The sequence below is a fragment of the Belonocnema kinseyi genome, chromosome 5 (genome assembly GCF_010883055.1).
Source record: "Belonocnema kinseyi isolate 2016_QV_RU_SX_M_011 chromosome 5, B_treatae_v1, whole genome shotgun sequence".
NCBI classification, from domain to species: Eukaryota; Metazoa; Arthropoda; class Insecta; order Hymenoptera; family Cynipidae; genus Belonocnema; species Belonocnema kinseyi.
Window position 1 is genome coordinate 145,057,391 of NC_046661.1, and position 20,642 is coordinate 145,078,032.

General features: G+C 21.7%; 2 protein-coding genes across 2 annotated transcripts in view; one reads left to right on the plus strand and one right to left on the minus strand.

The window, feature by feature from the left end:
• LOC117173937 (transmembrane protein 184C-like) overlaps positions 1–15,514 on the minus strand; it is a 56,194-nt gene extending 40,680 nt beyond the window's left edge. Inside the window, exons 1-4 of the mRNA XM_033362585.1 lie at positions 15,263–15,514; positions 11,153–11,456; positions 10,952–10,988; positions 5,631–5,908 (exon numbers count right to left, since the gene is read on the minus strand). Coding sequence (XP_033218476.1) covers positions 5,631–5,908; positions 10,952–10,988; positions 11,153–11,400 — 563 coding nt within the window. The 5' untranslated portion in view covers positions 11,401–11,456; positions 15,263–15,514. The remainder of the gene's footprint in view (positions 1–5,630; positions 5,909–10,951; positions 10,989–11,152; positions 11,457–15,262) is intronic.
• A 3,559-nt stretch (positions 15,515–19,073) lies between these two features.
• LOC117173191 (zinc finger protein 260-like) overlaps positions 19,074–20,642 on the plus strand; it is a 47,637-nt gene continuing 46,068 nt past the window's right edge. Inside the window, exon 1 of the mRNA XM_033361616.1 lies at positions 19,074–19,782. The gene's annotated coding sequence lies outside the window, so the exon portion shown is untranslated. The remainder of the gene's footprint in view (positions 19,783–20,642) is intronic.

The following is a 20,642-nucleotide window of genomic DNA, read 5'->3' on the forward strand; positions in this document are numbered from 1 at the left end:
AACTAAAATCGAGGAATATTTAACTTATATAGTTAAATTTTAAGTTAAAAAATTAATTTTCACCTGAAAAAGATACATTTTAAACCAAAAATTGAATAATTACATTTTAGTTTAAAAATTAATTTTAACTTAATGAGACGAATTTCTAACAAAATAATTCAATTGTAAAAAAAAATGATAAATTTTCAATTAAAATGATTGATATTTTTTCAACCAAATAATTGATTTTTGAACAAAAAATATCTATTTTCAACCAAGATGAAGAATTTTCAACAAAATTAATGAATTTTTAATTGAAATATTAAAATTTTTAACCCAAAACTTAAATTTTTTACAAAAAAAAGATGAATCTTCAACAAAATATGTGCATTTTCAATTAAAAAAGATAAAATAAAAAAAATTGAATTTTGAACTTAAATGAAGACATATTTAACGAATATAGTTTAATTTTCAGTTTAAGAAATTAATTTTCAACTAAAGAAGATCAATTTTAAACCGAAAATTGAATAATTAAATTTTCAGTTTAAAATTTAATTTTTAATTTAGAAGATGAATTTTCAACTTAACAGTACAATTTCAAATGCAATAGTTAAATTTTTAACCAAAAAAATTAACTGTTGACAAAAGAGTTAAACTTGCAGCTAAGTAGTGGATTTTTCATTTAAAAAAAAATGAATTCTGAAAAAAAATGTATTATTAAATATTTTTATTTCAAATAAAAAACAGTTAAATTTAACTAAAAAAGTACGAATTTTCAACTAAGAAAGATTTTTCAGCAAAGAGAGAAAAAAATCTAAACCAAACTTGTAGTTTCAAACAAAAAGTTTAATTTTCTACCAAAGTTGCATTAAAAATTCAAATATTTGGTGCAAAGTTCATGCATTGTTGTAAAAATTATCCTTTTTTTATAGAAAATTTAAAGATTCCATTTTTTGTCGAAATTTTTGTTTATAGAAATTTAATCATTTTGATTGAAAATTCAATTATTTGGTTAAATATTTATTTATTGAAGATGCATCATTTTGGTTAAAAGTTCATTTCTTTGCTCAAAAATTTAACAACTTTGGTTAAAAATTCGTTTTTTTTGTTGAAGTAAATTTTTTTACTAGAAATGTAGCTATTTCATTTTTTCTAGAAAATTGATCGGTTTCAGTTGAAAAATAATTTATTTTGTTAAAAACTAAAATTAACATTTTAGATAAGGTTTTTTTGTTGAAAAAACTTTCTTGGTTGTAAATTCAGCTCTTCTGTTGAAAATTCATATTTTTTGGTTTAATGTGCCAGTTTTTTGTATTGAAAATTAAAATATTTTTTGGTGAAAATGTTAACTAATACACTTTTTGTTGAAATTTAATTTTTTTCAAAGATTTGTCAATTTTATTTGGTTAAAAACTTATCTAAATTTGAATTAAACTTCTTTTTTTGCATAAAACTAACCTTTTTAGTTAAAAATTCCATTAAAAATAAAAATATCTTGTTTAAAGTTCATGTATTTTGTCAAAAATAGACTTTTTTGGTAAAAAATGTTTCTTTTTGGTCGAAATTTCATTTCTTTGGTCATCTTAAAACTTGAATCTTTTTGGTTGAAAATTGTACTATTTCGTTGAAAATTTATTTTATTTGCTTAAAAACTTATCTAACTTAAAATTAACCTTTTTCTTGTAGAAAATTAAACTTTTTAGTTGAAAATTTCATTAAGAAATCCAATATTTTATTTAAAATTCATGTATTTTGTTTAAAATATTCTTTTTTGGCAAAAAATTGATCTTTTTGTTCAAAATATAATTTTCTTGGTTAAAAAAAAGTACTATTTCTTTAATGAAAAATATTTTTTTTACTGAAAATTGAACAGTTCCATTTTTTGTCGAAATTCTTGTTTTTTTTTCATATAAATTTAATCCTTTTTGTTGGAAATTCATCTGTTTTGTTGAAAAATTGAACTATTTCGTTGAAAGTTAATTTGAATTGGTTAAAAACTTATTTCTCTGAATTAAAATAAAATTATTCTGTTTTTTGTTGAAATTTTCTCTTTTTTATTTAAATCTATTTAGTTACAAATAGTTTTTTGACTCAAAATGCAACATTTTAGATCAAAGTTCATTTCTTTAGTTACAAATGCAACAAATTTGGTTGAAAATTCGTTTTTTGTAGTTGTTGAAGTACATTTTTTTACTCGAAATGTAGTTCTATCATTTGTGCTAGAAAATTGATCTTTTTCGGACGAAAATGCTTTAATTTTCTTGAAAACTCGTATTTTTAGTCGAAAGTTTAATTATTTAAGTATAAAATTAATTTTTTTAACGGAAAATTAATTTTTTCAACTAAAAATGTAACTATTTTTCGGAAACTTTAATCTTTTTGGTTGAAAATTTGTATTTTTGGTTTAATTTAACAGTTTTTAAAAATTAAACTTTCTTTTTTTATGTAAAACTAACATTTTGAGTTGAAAATTGCATTAAAAAATAAAATATTTTTTTGGAATTCCATGTATTTTGTTATAAACTATTCTTTTTTTGGTAGAAAATTTTTTTTTTTTTATAGAAAATTCAATTACTCTATTTTTCGTCAAATTTTTTTCAGAGACGTTCAATCTTATTGGTTGAAAATTTATCGTTAAAAAATATATTTTATTTGGAACTGAAAATTAAACTATTCTATATTGTTTTTAATTAATCTTTTTTAGTTCAAAATTCATCTATTTTATTGAAAATTTGTCTTTTTTATAGCAAATTAACCTTTATGGTTCAAAATTCAAGTATTAAGTTTAAAATTCAATGACAAATTAAAATATTTGGTTGAAAATTCATGTATTTTTTTAAAATTATTCTTTTTATTTGTATAATATAATTTTTATTTGTTTTAAATTTCATTTCTTTGGCCGAAAATGAATTACTTTTTGTTAAAAATTGATCTTTCATAGATAAAAATTCATTCATTTTGTTGTTAATTTGTCTTTTTTTAGTCCGAAATTCAATTCTTTTGATAGAAGATGCATATTTTTTAATTATAAATTCAATTTTTTTCAAAAATTTGTCTTTATGACTTAATATCCGGTTGTTTGAAAATGTAACGAATTTGTTAAAAATAAATTTTATTTCGTTAAAACCTTATTTAACTAAGTTAAAATTAAAATATTCTTTTTTTTTGTGTGGAAAATTAACCTTTTTATTAAAAAATTATTTGTTTATTTGAAAATTTAACAATTATATTTTTTGTTTAAAATTGATCTTTTTCAGTTCAAAAAAACAATCTATTTTTTTGGAAATTTATCTTTTTTTTAGACAAATTAACTTTTTTGGTTCAAAATTCAAGTATTAAGTTGAAAATTCAATTACAAATTAAAAGTTTTTGTTGAAAAATCATGTATTTTGTTAAAAATTATTATATATATTTTTTAATTAATCTTCTTGTTTGGAATTTCATTTATTTTTTGCTGAACATTTTTTTTTTTATTATTTAAAATTGATTTTTTCAACTAGAAATTTAACTATTCCATTTTTCGTCGACATTTTTTTAAATATGCATTTAATCTTTTTGATTAAAAGTTTAACTATTTCGTTGAAATTTTATTTTATTTGATTCAAAACTTATTTAACCAACTTAAGATTAAACTATTCTTTTTTTTTGGTAGAAAATTAAACTTTTTGGTTGAAAAAATCATTAAAAATTTGGTATTTTGTTAAAAATTATTCATTTTTGGTAAAAAATTAATCTTTTTAGTTAGAAGTTCGTTTTTTTAATTGAAAATTAGTTTTTTTATTAAAAATTTAACTATTCCATCTTTCGTCAGTCTTTTTATATGCAATATTATTAGTTGAGAATTTATTTTATTTGGTTAAAAACTTATTTCTCTAACTGAAAATTAAACTATTATTTTTTGTGTGGAAAATTAAACTTTTTAGTTAAAAATCCTATTTCAAAATAAAACATTTAGTTGAAAAACCATGTATTATATTAAAAATTATTCTTTTTTTTCAAATTATTATTTTTTTTTTTAGAATTTCGTTTCTTTGGTTAAAATTTTTTTTAACTGAAAATTTAAATATTATATTTTTTTGTTTAAAATTGATCTGTTTTAGTTCAAAATTCATTCATTTTGTTGCAAATTTGTCTTTTTTTAAAGCAAATTAATCATTTTGGTTCAAAATTCCAGTGTTAAGTTGAAAATTCAATTTAAAAATTTAAATATTTGGTGGAAAATTCATGTATTTTGTTAACAGTTTGTTCTTTTTTTTGTACAGAATTAATCTTTTGTTTAAAATTTTCATTTTTTCGCTAAAAATTAGTTTATTTTATTATTTAAAATTTATTTTTTCAGCCAAGAATTTAACTATTCCATTTTTCGTCAAAAAATTTTTTTATATGCATTTATTCTTTTTGATTGAAAAATGAACTATTTCGTTAAAATTTTGTTTTATTTGGTTCAAAAATTATTTATCTAACTTATAATTAAGCTAATTTATTTTTGATTGATAACTGAATTTTCTGAGTTGAAAATTCATCTATTTTGTTGAAAATTTGTCTTTTCATCTTCTGAGCTTTTTGTTTTGCCAAGTCATATTTTTTGGAATAATTTAACAGTTTTTTATTCAAAATTAAAATATTTTTTCCGTGGAAATATCAACTGATTCTCTTTTTCTTGAAAAATAATTTTTTTATCGAACATTTATCAGTTTGGCTGGAAATGTAATTATTTTGTAAATAATAAATTTTATTTTGTTAAAAAACTTACTTATCTCACTTAAAATTAAACTATTATTTTTTTTGTAGAAAATTAAACTTTTTAGTTGGAAATTCCATTAAAAATTAAAATATTTTGTATTTTCTGAACATATATTTTGTTTAAAATTATTCTTTTTTGGTTGAAAATTAGTTTTTTATAGACTATATTATTAGTTGAAAATTGATCGTTGAAAATTTATTTTATTTGGTTAAAAACTTATTTCTCTAACTTAAAATTAAACTATTTTATTATTTTACTGAAAATTCATCGATTTTGTTGAATACTTGTATTTTTTTTGTAGAACATTCAGCAATTGTTTAATTTAACTGTTTTTTTTTTATTGAAATTAAAAATATTTTCTCTTGAAAATATCAACTATTAAACTTTATGTTGAAAATTCATTTTTTTTTACCAAAGATTTATCAGTTTGGTTGAAAATGTAACTATTTTCTTGAAAATTCCCTTTTTTCTTTATTATATCAAGCAACTTTGACTTTTTAAATCTAAAATCAATAAATTTAAAAGAGGCGATATGCATAAAAATTCGACAATAATAATATAATTCAAATTTAAGAAATTTAAATGTGATTAAAATCAAATTTAAAATCCTTTTTAACGTCCAATAATCAAGTTAACGTAAAGAATTCCTGAAAATAAATCCAAAATCTAACGACCCGAAAAAAAATAAAAGACTCGTTTTCCCTTTGGAAACAAATAAAAAAGAGGAACATTTTATGTTTGTCCAAAGGGAAAACAAATCTTTTTCTTTTCTTTTTTCGGGGGGGGGGGGGGGGGGGGGGGGGGGGGGGAGAAAAAAGTCGTTAGATTCTTGGTTTTATTTTCAGGAATTCTTCAAACTAATAAAATAATTATAATGAATAATAATAATAAAAATGTGTATATTTACACTGAAATTAAGGTAGATATGGGCCGGACGGCTGTATATTGTAAAATTCCGTGTTTGCACATGTGGACGAATTCATGACCCATTTCCCATTGAAGCAGGCAACAGAGTGGAAACATGTGATGAACCTGGGGCGAAATTTCCAGTCTGTGTTCCAATTGTTGGTCCGCATTTAAATAAGCGAAAAGGTACATCATAAAATTATAAATTACGTAGGCTTCGTAACACTCCCTAAGACTATCCACATATATAGTGCTTTCCGGATAAACCAATCCCAACCACTGAAATATTTACAAAAAATTTTTTGGAATTTTTCTTTAAAAAAAAAGGAATTAAATGAGGGGCTATTCAGAAATTACGTCTTATGGAGGGGGGGGGGGGCGCATAAAAAAATCTTATTAAGATTTTATAAACTTTGAGAATGAACAGGGTGACTGTTTTAATCCAAGGAAAAAATTCCCGGTCATTTCCCGAGTCGGAAACATTTTTCATGGTCAATAAAATTTACATGTAAAAAATGGGAGGTACCAACACTTTTTAATTTAATAATTTTTCATGAAATACAGATAAACTGCAAAATTTAGCATTTTTAACTTTTAGAAATTAATGAGTTCACAGATTGTGACAAAAATTGGAAAAATTTGCTCTACATTAAATAATCAATAAACTTTACATTTTTTATATTATATTATTTTAAACAATTTTAAGCTAGAAATGTTAAATATTGAAAAATTAAAAAAAATTAAATAGAAACATCTTTGCAAAGCTTCAAAATTTTATTTCAAAATCTAAAAGCTGTTTCAAATTTATTTAAATTGAGAATTATTTTTCAAATTTTTTAGAACTTCTAAATATCTTTTGAAATGAATCGAATTTTTCCAACAATTTTTATAAAATTCTGCAAATTTAAAAACAATTTCTTAAAATCTTCCAGATTCTGTTTTAAAAATTTTAGAAATCTCATGAAATCATTTGGAATATTCTCTTTAAAGAAATATCAAAAATGAAAAATTATTTTCAATTTTTCTAAGAATCTTAAGAAAATGTCTTCATTCTTTTAAAGCCTTTCACAATTCTTAAAAGCTTCTAAATATTTTTTTTTTAATCGGCAAAAATCTACATTTTGTTTTAAATTAAAACATTTCAAGCTCAAAATTAATTTTGAAACTTTTCAAAACTTCTAAGTACCTCTTAAAATTACTGAAATTCTTTCTACATATAATAAATGTTTAATTAGTATTTATACTTCCAAATTTAACAAAAAAAACTTAGAAATTAAACATTTTTTAAATAGAACAGTTAAAATTATAATGTTAAAAGTCTATGTAAAACAATTCAGTTTCAAATTTTTTACTTTTAAATATTTGGTTTTAATTTACTGGCATTAAATTAACAATGGAATATTTTCCAACTATTCAATAATCATTCTTTTTCTCAATTAAAAAAATTGAAAATAATTTATAAACTTTAAATGAGAAGTTTACATTTTTTAAATGACTAAGACTTTTGAATTGAAAACGTTAAAATTTATTTTAAAAATAATTTATTTATATTTACAGTTGATAAAATAAAAATGTTTTTTATCAAAAATTTTCAACTTCAAATGCTTTTAATTTTTAATTATTTAAGTATTCAAGACTGCATATTAAAATTCTAAAAATAAATCAGAAAGTTTGCAGTGGAAAATAAATGTTAAATTCTAAAGCAAAGTTTCCAGTTTTTTAAATAATTTAATATTTTCAAAGTCTCACAAATAAACTTCAATTTTTATTTAAACTATTTTTTTTTCATTAATAATTCATTGCTTAATTTTATTAGAAATTCAAAGTTTTAGTTTAAAAGTTATCCTCTTTGGTAGAAAATTCAACTGCTTTGTTGAAAATACTTCTTTTTCGGTTGAAAATTTAACTGTTTTAACAAAAATTTCACTATTTCATTTAAAACTTACTTTTTTGTTGAAAATTCAACAGTTTTTTTATTGTTATTCAAAATTGAACTGTTTTAATAATTTGTTTGTTTATGAATTCATAATTTTTGTTAAAAATTCATTTTTCCGTTGAAAATGTGACTTTTTGTTGAAAACCAGATTTCTTCGTTAAAAGTTAATTATTTTAATTAAAAAGTTATTTATTCCGTGTTTTGTTGAAAATTTATCTTTTTTTATTTGAAAGTTCAAATATGTGGTTGAAAAATTATGTATTTTGATCAAAGTTTGCTTTTTTTGGTAGACAATTAATTATTTTGGAATGTGTAATTATCATTTTTTTTATTTAAAAAGTTAATTACTTTTTTAAAAATTCATATTTTCGAGTTCGAAATCTAACTTTTTTTCTAAATAAATCGACTTCTGGACTAAAAAATTTCAACATTAGGATAAAGTTAATTTCTTTTGTTGAAGATTGAACTATTTTATGATAATTTCTTTTCTTTTTAGTTCAAAATTAATTTTTGAAATGAAAATGTATCTTTTCCTTTTTTAGTAGAAAATTGATCTTTTTTGATGAAAAAATGTCTTTTTTGGTAGAAAATTAATCTTTTTTGTTTGAGAATTTTTTGTTTAAAATTTATTTTTTAATGTTAAAAATTATTTTTTAAATTAAAAATGTAACAATTTCATTTATCGTTGAACATTTTTTTTAGTTAAAAATTAATGTATTTTGTAGAAAATTCAGCTATTTTGGTTGAAAATTTTACAGTTTTCTTAAAAATTCGTGATTTTTTTTTGTTGGATAAAAATTAATTTTTTTAACTAAAAATGTAAGTATTCCACACTTTGTTAAAAATGGAAAATTAAACTATTTCGGTAGAAACTTGAACTGAAAATGTTACTATTCCATTTTTAGTTGAAAAATTATCCTTTTTAGTCTTAAATTGAACTATTTGGTTAAAAGTTCATTTCCCGGTTAAAAAATCGACCATTTAATTTTAAAAAATTTCTTTTAAGTTGAAAATTAATGTCTTTAATTGCAAATTTAAATATTTTGTTAAAAGTATCTTTTTAATTAAAAATGCAGTTATTTTGGTGCAAATTCATCTTTTTTTATTGAAAATTCCAGTATCTGTTATAGAATTGCATTATTTGGTTTAAAACTGAACTTTTATTTAAAAATTTTTATTTAAAAAATACGACTATGTTTATAGAAAAATAATGGACAAGGTTGAAAATTCATCTTTTTGGTTGAAAATTTTACTGTTTTCTTGAAAATTCGTGTTTTTTTGTTGGCTAACTTTTTTAAAAATAATAATGTAACTATTCCACGCTTTGTTAAAAATTGAAAAATGAACTATTTCGGTAGAAAATTAATCTGCTTGGTTTAAAATTGATCTTTTTGGTAGAAAATTGAACTGAAAATGTTACTATTCGATTTTTAGTTTAAAATTCATATATTTCGTCAAAAATGCGAGTATTTTTATAAAAAAAAATCGATAGGGTTAAAACTTCACCTTTTTGTTATAAAATTTTAAATTGGTATTTTTTATTTGAACATTTATGTATTTTTTTGGAAAATTTATTTTATTATGTATATTAGATATATATTTATTTATTTTTTAATATCAAAAATTATTTTTTCCCCTAAAAATGTAAAAATTTAATTTTTGCTTAAAAATTCATTTTTTTAGTTGAAGATTCTAATTTTTGTTCACAATTGAAGAATTTTGAAGAAAATTCAGCTATTTTGGTTGAAAATTCATCTTTTTAGTTGAAAATTTTATTGTTTTCTTAAAAATTCATATTTTCGGGTTGAAAATCTAACTTTTTTGTAAAAAATTCAACTTCTTGGATCAACTATTTCAACATTTAGGATGAAACTCATTTCTTAGGTGAAGATTGTTTTTTTTTTTTAATTCAAAATTCATTTTTTAAATGCAAATTTATCTTTTCATTTTTGTCGAAAATTGATCTTTTTTTAGTTGAACATTCATGTGTTCTGTTGGAAAATTTATTCTAATATTTATATGGAATATATTTATTTATTTTTTATAATTAAAAATTATTTTTAAAAATAAAAATGTAACTATTTCGTTTTTTGTTAAAAATTAATTTTTCAGTTCAAAATTCAAGTTTTTCTTTAAAATTAATGTATTTTAAACTAAAAATGCAACATCCACACTTTGTTGAAAATTAAATTATTTCGGTAGAAAATTAATCTGCTTGGTTTAAAACTGATCTTTTTGGCAGAAAATTGAACTGAAAATGTAACTATTCCATTTTTGGTAGAAAAATTATATTTTTTTAGTATAAAATTAAAACATTTTGTTAAAAATTCATTTTTTTTGTTGAGAAATCAACCATTCGATTTTTTTTAAATTTAGTTGAAAATCTATTTTTGTTTGATTGAAAATATTTTATTTTTACTTAAAACCTAATAAAACTCATTTTTTTAACGGAAAATTCGACTATTTTTATAGAAAAACAATCGACAAAGTTGAAAACTCATCTTTTTGTTATAAAATTTAAATGTGTTGCCTAAAAGCCGTTTTTTTTGGTTAAAGCTTAGTTTTCTGAACTGAAAATGTAGCTATTTTATTTTTAGTAGAACACTGACATAGTTCAATAAAAATTCGACTATTTTTTTGAAAAATTAATCAGCTTGGTAGAAAATTTAACAATTTGTTAGAAAATTTAACTATTTGGTTGAAAATAAGTTTACTTTTTTGGTTAAAAATTAACTTTTTAAACTGAAAAATAACTATTTCCGTCCTGTTAATAAATTAATATTTTTTTTAGTTAGAAATTCAAAGTTTGGTTAAAAATTTACTTATTTTGTTGAAAATTCATCTTTTTAGTTAAAAATTCAACTGCTTTGTAGACAAAATCGCCTTTTGCCTCGAATTTTCAACATTTTGGACGAAATTTATTTCTTTATTTGAAAATGTAACTATTTTCTTGAAAATTCGTTTTTGTTAAGTTGAAATTAATTTACTTTAACTGAGAATGTAGCTTTTTTTAATTTATCTTTTTTAGTTGAAAATGCATTTTTTATTAAATTCGTCAATTTAGTGTCGAAAGTTTCACTTTTTGATTGAAACTTGAACGTTATTGTTAAAACTTACTTTTTTAAACTAAAAGTATAACATGTTTTTTTTTTTAAATAATTTATTTTTTGGTTAAAAATTCAACTATTTGTTTAAAAATTCATATATTTTATTGAAAATTCGTATTTTTTAGTAACAAAAAAATTTTCTTGGTATAAAATGCATCTTTTTGGTTAAAAATTAATCTATTTTGTTGAAAATAAAGTACACTACCCTCCCAAACCTAAATCGTCGTACGTAATTTGTGAATGAGCCCCATTGAAAAACTTTTATTTTATTTTCCTTACCGCATTAACTGCATAAATTGGCACCATCCATAGAATTCTGAAAAATATTTTCAATTCCAAAGTTACATCAATTGAAAATAACCTATTTTTTAAATACCTAAACTTTTTTAAATTGTAAATTTAAAGAAAATTTGTAATAGCTCATTTATGAGGGGGGGGGGGGAATATTTAAACGGTGTATAAAAATTTAATTTTTCTCACCTGATAATATATTTTTGTAACTTAGGCTGTGTAAAGTAGATCATGTGTTGAATTATTTCATAAAAAGCAATTGGTAAAGCGAGCAGAACAAAAGCTCCGCCCACCAAAGCTCCCTGATCCTGCTTTTTAATTCCATTTCTTATTGAATTTGTCAATAAAATAGGCACGATTATGATAATTAAAAGGGCATAAAGGCAAGTCAACACTGGCAAAATCCACAGTCGCCAGCGTTGACAAATCGAAGCCATCACTTTCTAAAATTTTGAGACGATCTCACATAATTTTCTTAGAAGATTCTGCGCCTCTGTAATCAGACATTTTTTTCAAACAATATTGCAAATGTTTTAAAACATTTTTCAATCTTTGTAAAGTTTCTCTAAATTTAAACTGTAGACATTGAAAATCATTTTAAGTTTTCCTACGAAAATTTCGAAAAATATTTTATTATTTTATAGGATTTTACTAAATTTTAGGGAAAATTTTATTAATTTAAAACAGTATTTAGGTGATTTAGAAGTTTGCAAGAAATTAAAAAAATTTTTATACATTTTTGGAAAGCTTTCAATTTCAAAATATTTGTAATCTTTCCAAAACTTCCTACATATCTTTTAAAATGACTTAAATTAATCCTTAAATTTTTATTAAGCTTTCAAACATTTTTTAATTACTTTAAAATCGGTAGGCACAAGACAAATGATTAAAATAATTCAAAAATTCGTAAATAATAAAATAATTAATCAAATAAAGTACTTTTATGTCATGAAGATACTTTATTCTTCCGGAAGTTTTCAATTTGGGACAATGTTTTGAAATCTTTTTAACTTTTCTTTAAAAATAAATTTTTCAAATTAAAAAATAATTTAATATCTTATTTTGAAATATTTAAAAATCTACATTTTGTTTTTAATATTTTGAAACATTTTCAAATTTTGAACTTTTCTTACTGTCCTTCAAAAATGCTGCAAAATGTTAAAAAATGCCTTAAAATCTTGGAGATTATTTTCAACAATTTTGCAAATGTTTTAAAAATACTATCTCAAAAATTAATTTTTCAAACTAAGAAATAATTTTAAATCTTATTTTGAAATATATAAAAATCTACATTTTGAAATATTTTCAAAATTTTAATTATTATTGAAATGGTTTCTCAATTTCTAAATACATTCTCAATTGTTTTGAAAGGCTTAAAAATGTTTTTAAATATTATCTTAAAACTAATTTTTCAGGATAAAAATCATTTTAATTTTATCTAAGAATCTTACAAAAAAATTGTTTATCCTCTTAAACATTTCAAAAATTCTTTTTTTGTTTTTTGACAATTTAAAAAATTTTTTTAATATTTTAAAATATTATCTCAAAAATTAATTTTGCAAAATAAAAAATAATTTAAATACTTATTTTGAAATATATAAAAATCTGTATTTGGAAATATTTTCAATTTTTTAATTATTTTTTAAATGGTTTCTAAACTTCTAAATTCATTTTTTAATCATTTGAACTTTTCTTACTATTTTTAAAAAATGCTAAAAAATTGTTAAAAATGCCTTAAAATCTTGGAGATTCTTTTTCAACAATTTTGAAAAGGTTTTGAGTTTTTTTTACCATTTAAAAAAAATTTTAATCTTTTAAAATATTATCTCAAAAATTAATTTGACAAAAGAAAATATTTTTTCAAATTTTCCGAGGAATCTTACCATTTTTTTTAAATTACTCAAAAACACCAATTTTTAAAGAAAACACTAACATCATCCAAAATTGTGCAAAGATTCTACATTTTAATGATTTTTCTTTCAAAATACAAATTTTTATACAAAACACTGACTAAAAATGGAAAATATTTTTTGAAATATAATTGTTTTAATTAAAAAATTTTTATTTCCGAAGAAGAATATTAGCATAATCTAAAATTGTTAAAAGAATTTAAATCTTGTTCAAATTACAATGATTTTTATTTTAAGATACCGAATTCTTAATGTAAAACGTTAAAGTAAACTAAAATTGTCTAAAAAATAGAAGCCTTTCAAGTCTAAAAACTTTTGTTTAAAAAATGCTAAACGAAAAAAAGCAATTGCTAAAATTCTAAAAGATAAATCTGCATTTTGTTTAAAAAATTTTGAAATATTTTAAAGTTTTCACTTATTTTTTTATCTTTTCAAAACTTCTAAATCTATTTTAAACTTAGTGGAATTTTTTCTAAATTACTATTTGCTCAATTGTAATTTATTCAATAAAATGTTTTTCTGGTTTGAAATCTCTTTAAATATTCTATTAAAATTAATAACTCATTTTTAATTTTGTTAGGAATCCTAATAATTTTTTTTTATTCTTTTGAAACCTTTGAAAATGCTTGAAAAGCTTCTAAATAGTTTCTTCGAAGTCTTAAAAAATTTATATTTCGTTAAAAAAATTGTATAAGCTTTTTAAGTATTAAATTATTTTTTAAATATTTCAAAAACTTCTAAATGTCTTTTGCGATTGTTAAAATCTTTTTTATAACTTTGAATAAATCCTGCAAAATAAAAAAAATTGCCAATCAATCTCCCAGATCATTTATTGACAATTTTGTAAATCTTTTGAAACCTTTTTAGATATTCTGTTAAAAATAATCTTTAAAATAAAGCATCATTTTCAATTTTCCTAGAAATTATTTTCCAAAATCTGTACTTTTTTCAAGTTTATAATTATTTTTAAATCCTTTCAAAACTATTTAAAGTATCTCTCAAACTTATTTGAATTATTTAAATTTTTGATTTGTAATAATCTACATTCTGTTTCAAATAGTAGGAAATTATTCAAAAAATTTCCAGGAATCTTAAGAAAATTTTGTTATCATTCTGAAATATTTTTGAAATCAATGAAAAGGTTATAAATTCAATTTGAAAATGTACAAAAATCTACATTTTGTTTTTAATTTTTTGGAATATTTTCAAATTATTTAAAAACTTTTTTTTAACTTCTAAACATCTTTTAAAATGATTCGCATTTTTCCTACAAATTTTAATAAATCTGCGAAATAATAAAGTTACCTTAAAATTTTCTAGATTATTTATTGAAAATTTTTATTTATTTTCACATTGAACACAAATCTGTTTAAATCTTATTTGATAAACTTTTCAAAACTTTTAAACATTTCTTAAAACTTAGTCGAATTTTTTCGAAAATAATAATTGTTTAATTTCTATTTATTAATCAAAATTTATTTTAAATACTTTTGAAATATTCTGTTAAAATTAAATGTACAAATTCAGCAATAAATCACTATATATTTTCCCAGGAAAATTAAGAATGATTTAATTAATTAAAAACTAAAAAGTTTAAAAATTGTATTTCAAAATCTTCAAAAATCTATTTTTTTTTTAATTTTGAAACCTTTTTTAAATTGTATTACATCATGTGATTTTTCAAGCGATTGGATAGATTATTTTTCTAAAAATTAATGAAGAAAAAATAAGTTCACTTTTATTTCTCGGTTTAACAGTTCTCAAACAATTTTTAGCTAAATAAAAATAAACATTGAGTGAATATAACACCCAAAGCACTGCAAAAATTATTCGGAATCCACTTATTCACGACTGAATAATCGTTGCTGAGTAGAGATAAAGAAAAATCGATTGCGATAAGAGTACTCGAAAGGAATTACAAATCTGACTTTATATTTTACATAAACTGCCAAAGATTAATGTCAATAGGTTATTAAATCAGTTTATAAACAATGCGATTATTCATCTGAATCTAAAAATAGATAAGATTCTATTTTCGTGACTGACAAATAAAATCTTTCCTCCTTATCTAACAAAATTTAATTGTAAACAAATGCAAACACTTTCTTTATTTAATTTTTCTTTCATTATTAAATTAAAAAATGACACGTCAGAATTTTTTTTTAGAAACTACACAACCGATAAGAAAAATTCTTTTTACAAATATCTGCAAGTAATTATTGATTCTAAATAAATGGAAAAGAAAATAAGAGATTAAAAATCTCAAAAAAATATTGGACTTTTTTCGAAAACATCGAAGAATCGTATGTCAAAAACAAAATTTAAATTCATTTTTGTAAATAAAAAAATTCAATTGGAATGTTCAAATGTTTAAATTAATGATTATTACCTTGACTTGAATGAATCAGCTGACAATGACAGAAGAAAATAATCCTTTTAAACCACTTTCCAAAGACGAAAGACCTTTGCTCTACAAACTACACAAATTATTCTTTGTTTTTGCTTTTATTCATTTAAAAACTCTAATCTTAGGAGAATAATTCCCGTTCAATAAAAACGAGTTTAAACTGGGATAAAGTCAATCTTATAAATGATATACATTCTTTTTATTTCACTGATATGAGTATTTTGACGTTTCACACGACGGTGGACGGCCATTTGTGGTTAGGAATCTGGTGTTTTTCCGCCGGAAGTTCACTCCTAGAAAATGAAAATCCCCATCTAAAAATGTCACTATATTAAAATATAATATTAATGAAAAGTATAATTAATTAAAGGTCACTCCACATATATATATATATATTTTTAAGTCATTGTAAACGTTGAACACGAGTCGATGGAATATGTAAATTAAACTGCGATTTTGAGGTTATGTAGTCCCAATTTTCTGATATACCTGTACTGCGCAGGCGTCGCACTGGACGCTTATTGGCTGTTGATCGCGCGTTTATTTGAAATGACAAAATTTGCCTAATAATTGCAAAGTGCATAAAAATATTGAGAATTATTTGAAATTAATATGTTTCATAAAAAAGCATTGCTTCCTTTGCAATTTAAAATCGATTATTTATTGTTGAGAAGATTGTTTTTAAAGTTATTTGAGTATAATTTTCCAAAGATTCTTAAGAAGATTCAACAAGTTTTTTTTGGATCTCAGATAAGGCGAAAAACATTCAAAAACATTTTGAATAATTTTTTTATCTTCAAGGATCATTCTCTTGATAACTTTTAAAATTCTTAAAAACCTTTAAAAATTTTTTTTTAATTCTCGAAAATCGACATTTTGTTTAAAATTTTTTAAAATGTTAAATTATTTTAAATCTTTTAAAAACTTGTAAACTTAGTAATATCTTTTTAAACTATTCGAATTTTTCTTCCAATTTTTTTTTTAAATTTCAAAATTAATAAAAATTTCCTCAAAATCTTTCAGATACATTTTTGATAATTAGAAAAATTATATTAACATATTTGTCATTTTTTTCGTGCTCTCTTTTATTCTCTTGAAACATTTAAAAATTATTTTTTTAAACTTCTTATTTTTGTTTCGAAATCTTCTAAAAACTGCACTTTTTAAAAAAAAATTTTTAAAATATTTTCGAATTCAAAATTATTTTTTAATCTTTTTAAAACTTCTATATGTTTTTAGTATCTTTTTAAGTATTTCTAATTTTCCCTAAAATTGTATAAAATTTAAAAAAAATGGTCTCAAAATAATCCGGATTATTTTCTGATAATTTTGGAAATTATTTAAAATTGCTTGAAATACTTGTCCATTTTTTCTTTGAATTAATAGTTAATCTAATTTTGTTCTCGAAATCATCCAAAAATTGCATTTCGCTTTGTTTTAAATTTAATAATCAAATATTAATAAATAAATTCTCAAATTAATACTTGAGACTTTCTAAAATCTTTTTCAAGCTACTAAGTATTTTTTTTAATATTTCAAATTTTTCCTAAAACGTCCAAAAAAATTCTGCAAAAATTGTCTTAAAAAGTTCCAAATTCTTTCTTAATAATTTATAGGAAATTATTTTTAAATATTTTTCCATTTTTGTCTAGAATTCATCAATCAAAATAAAAAATTCATTGAAATTTTTCCATGAATTTCAAGGATATTTTCTTGTTTCTTTGAAACGTTTCAAAATTAATAAAAAACTTCTAATTTTTTTGTCAAAATCTTTCAAAAATTTTGTTCTGTTCTAGAGATTTAAAAATCCTTTTTAAATCGAAATTATTTTTAAATCTTTTTCAAACTTCTAAATATATTTTAAAATTATACGAATTTTTCCTATAACTTTTGAAAAGGTTTTGTAAAGGTATCAAAATTGCCTCGAAATATTTCAAATTCTTTTTTGATAAGTATGGAAATCATTTTAAAAAATGTAAACCTTTTTCAAATTTTTGTTGGTATTCATTTAAAAAATGAAAAGTTATATTACATTTTTTCATGAATATTAACCGAATTTTTTTGGGGTTTTGGAACCTTTCAAAATTCTTGAAAAATTTATATATTTTTTTTGTGAAATCTTCAATAATCTGCATTTTTTATTTTTAGAAATGATTTTAAAACTTCTAAATATTTAAAATAATTGGAATTCTTCATAAAATTTTCTAAAACATTACCAAGATAAATAAAAATTAGCTGAATATCTCTCTAATTCTGTTTAAACAATTTTAAAAATCATTTAAAAATCTTTTTCAATTTTTTTTTTCGAATTTATTTATCATAATAAAAAATTATTTAAAATTTGTCCGTGAATCTTAGGAACATTTTTTATTCTTTTAAAACCTTTCCAAATATTTAAAAAACTTATAAATATTTCTCGAAATCTTCAAAAATCGACATTTTTTATAGTTTTAGAAATCTTTTTAAATTCTAAACTATTTTTAAATATTTTCAAAACTTATAAACCTTTTAAATATCTCTTAAAACAATTGGAATTTTTAAAAGGCTGCACATTTAAAAAAGTTTTTCCTTAAAATCCTCCTCAATCTTTTTTATTTTAGAAATTATTTTAAGTTTTTTCAAGTCTTTCCATTTTTCTTTAGAATTCACTTTCCAAAAAAAAAAACATTTCAAATTTCTCCATGAATCTTAAAAAATTTTTTATCCTTTTTAAACTTTTCAAAAATCTTCATAAACTTTTATTTTTTGTATCAATTTGATTTATCATTTTAATTTAGATAATTTGGATTATCATTTTAAAATCTTTTGATTTTTTTTAGAATCCATTTTTTAAAATTAAAAAATTATTTGAAATTTTTCCATAATTATTAAAAAACAATGTCATTCTTTTGAAACCTTTTAGAATTCTTCTTCAAATTAAAAAAAAAATTAAGCATAAGTAACTACATTTAAAATATATTTACAAGTTTTAAATTATTTTAGTAGATTTACAAACCTTACTAAAACTTACAAATTTTTTCAAATCTTTTGAAATCTTGTAAAATTGAAAAAAAGTGATTTAAAATTGTATACATTAATTTTTGAAAGTTTAGGACATATTTTTAAATGTTTGACAATCTTTTTCAATTTTCTCTGGACAATCATTTTTTTCTAACAAAAAAATGATTAAAAGTTTTGCCAGAAATTAAAAAAAAAATTATTCTCTAAAACAATAAATTTTTTCAAAACTTACAAATCTTACATCTCTTAAACTTACTCAAATTTCATATTTACGATTTTTTTTTAAATCTTGCCAAATTAAATTTTGTTTTGTTCCATCTTCTATATCCTTTTTCGGAATTTTAGGAAATTGAATTAACTTGAATTTTTGCTAAAATTATTTGAAATCGTGCAAATTTTTTTATATGATCTTAAAATCTTCCAGATTGATTTTCAATATATTAAAAATGTTCCCATAAATCTTATTGTCGATTAACAGTACAAATTCTGTTTAGAATTAGAATTAAAATTTCCTCATTTATTCCTAATGTTGAGAACAATTTGGGAGTAAAAAAGATCAAAATAAAATTACTTATTTGGAATTTTTGATTTATAAAATTGATGGTGCAGAAAATTCGTAATCTTTATTAATAAATAAAGAAACTGAAAACGCCCACTAAAAGTGTTATTCCCACAGTGAATTGATTTTCTATTTAACAATTTCAAAAAGCGCGCACTTAACGGCCAACGAGTCTGCCAATGTGACGCATGCGCAGTGTAGTCCGATCCCAGACAGAAGTGAGAAGACTGGCCTAACCTCAAAATTTGATCCTAGTGCATTTTAACCCGAACACATTTTAATTGACAAAATTGTAGTTCCCAGAAATCATTTTGTCCAGACAAAGTGTGGTATTTATTCAAAAAAGAACGATCTAAGAGTTTAGATACCAAAATCAACAAATTGTAATCGTAATGACCTAACCTCAAAATACTCGTGACATTTTTGATATTTTTGACAATGTAAACCCATTTGTTCACTACTTTTGGTACTAACATCAAATGTGAATAAACTAAGAGAAAATTAATCTCCCTTTCATGGGCCAAAACCCCATTTGAATAGAAGTGTGCCGAAGATTCAAAATTTACAAAAAGTGATTGGCAGACCTGGTGAAAGGTGAATGTGTGCACGAAAAAAAAAGTGTCGGTGTGAAGTGTGGGTGGGGAACATCCGTTCTAATGGCGTCAGATCTCAAGCACTGTTGTCACATTTTGTCGTACAGTGTTTCATTATGTTGCTTTGTTTACGTTGAGCAATTTTCGCGTGGAAAGTTGTCGGATTCGCCGGGGAGTTTGAGACTCTTCACTAGGAGGTGAAATTGGACCGACCCCCAGGTCGGTCCTTGCCCCAGGACTATCGTAAATTCCTCTGGGAATCTCTCAGAGGAGTGACCTTGGATCCTCTGACATCTCCCGAGGAATCATTACCGCGAAATTCGAAACCCGGAGGACTTCATCAAGAAAAGGTAAGTCAACTTTTCAAATTTGGTTTTTGAGGTTCATTTTGTGAAGAGAAATTCACGAAAGAAAAGGGTATTTGATAGTGGAACCCTTTGTCGGAAGACAAAGGAAGCTCGAGACTCTCATTGGAATTCAGATTCATTTTAGTGTTCTGGCTATTTGAAATTCTTTTAGTCTCATGTCAGTTATTCGCGTACTTATAATACTTGGATGAAAAAAATGCTTCCTACTCATTTTTCTTCTAGCTTTTTTTTTTGTTAAGAAATAATTTTCCAGCAATTTAAGTGGAGTCTTGGGAAAATTAACTTGGAATTTGAGTGGACAAAAACCGGAATTTAATACTCCCAATCCCCCTGAAGGCCCTATTTTTTTAGGGATTTTAATTTTTTTAAAGAACGTTTACAATATATTGTTCAAAATTTGGGTAGTTTCGATTTTTCAATTTTCTTTTTGTGTTCAATAATGTTTAAACCAGACTTGACTATCTTTTCTCTGTTTTCCTCTTTTCCCCATTTTTAAGAAATTTCTCTTTTTTTTTGTTAGTAAAAAATTCTACCCTCTAATATTGTTGAAAATATAACTACTTTATTAAGAAATCATCTTGTTGGTCAAAAATTCAATTACTCGTTTAATAGTTCTACTACTTCGTTGAATCTTCATTTGGTTAGTTGAAGCTTTAAATATTTCGTTTAAAATTTGTGTTTTTTCTTCAAATTCATCTCTTTGGGTTGAAATTGGTTTTTCAATTTATCTTTTTAAATTATAAACTTATCTCTTTGTTTTCATATGTATTTATTTGGATGAAAATTCCTCTATTTTGGTAGGAAATGCAACTATTTTAGTAGAAAATTAATTTTTGGTTGAA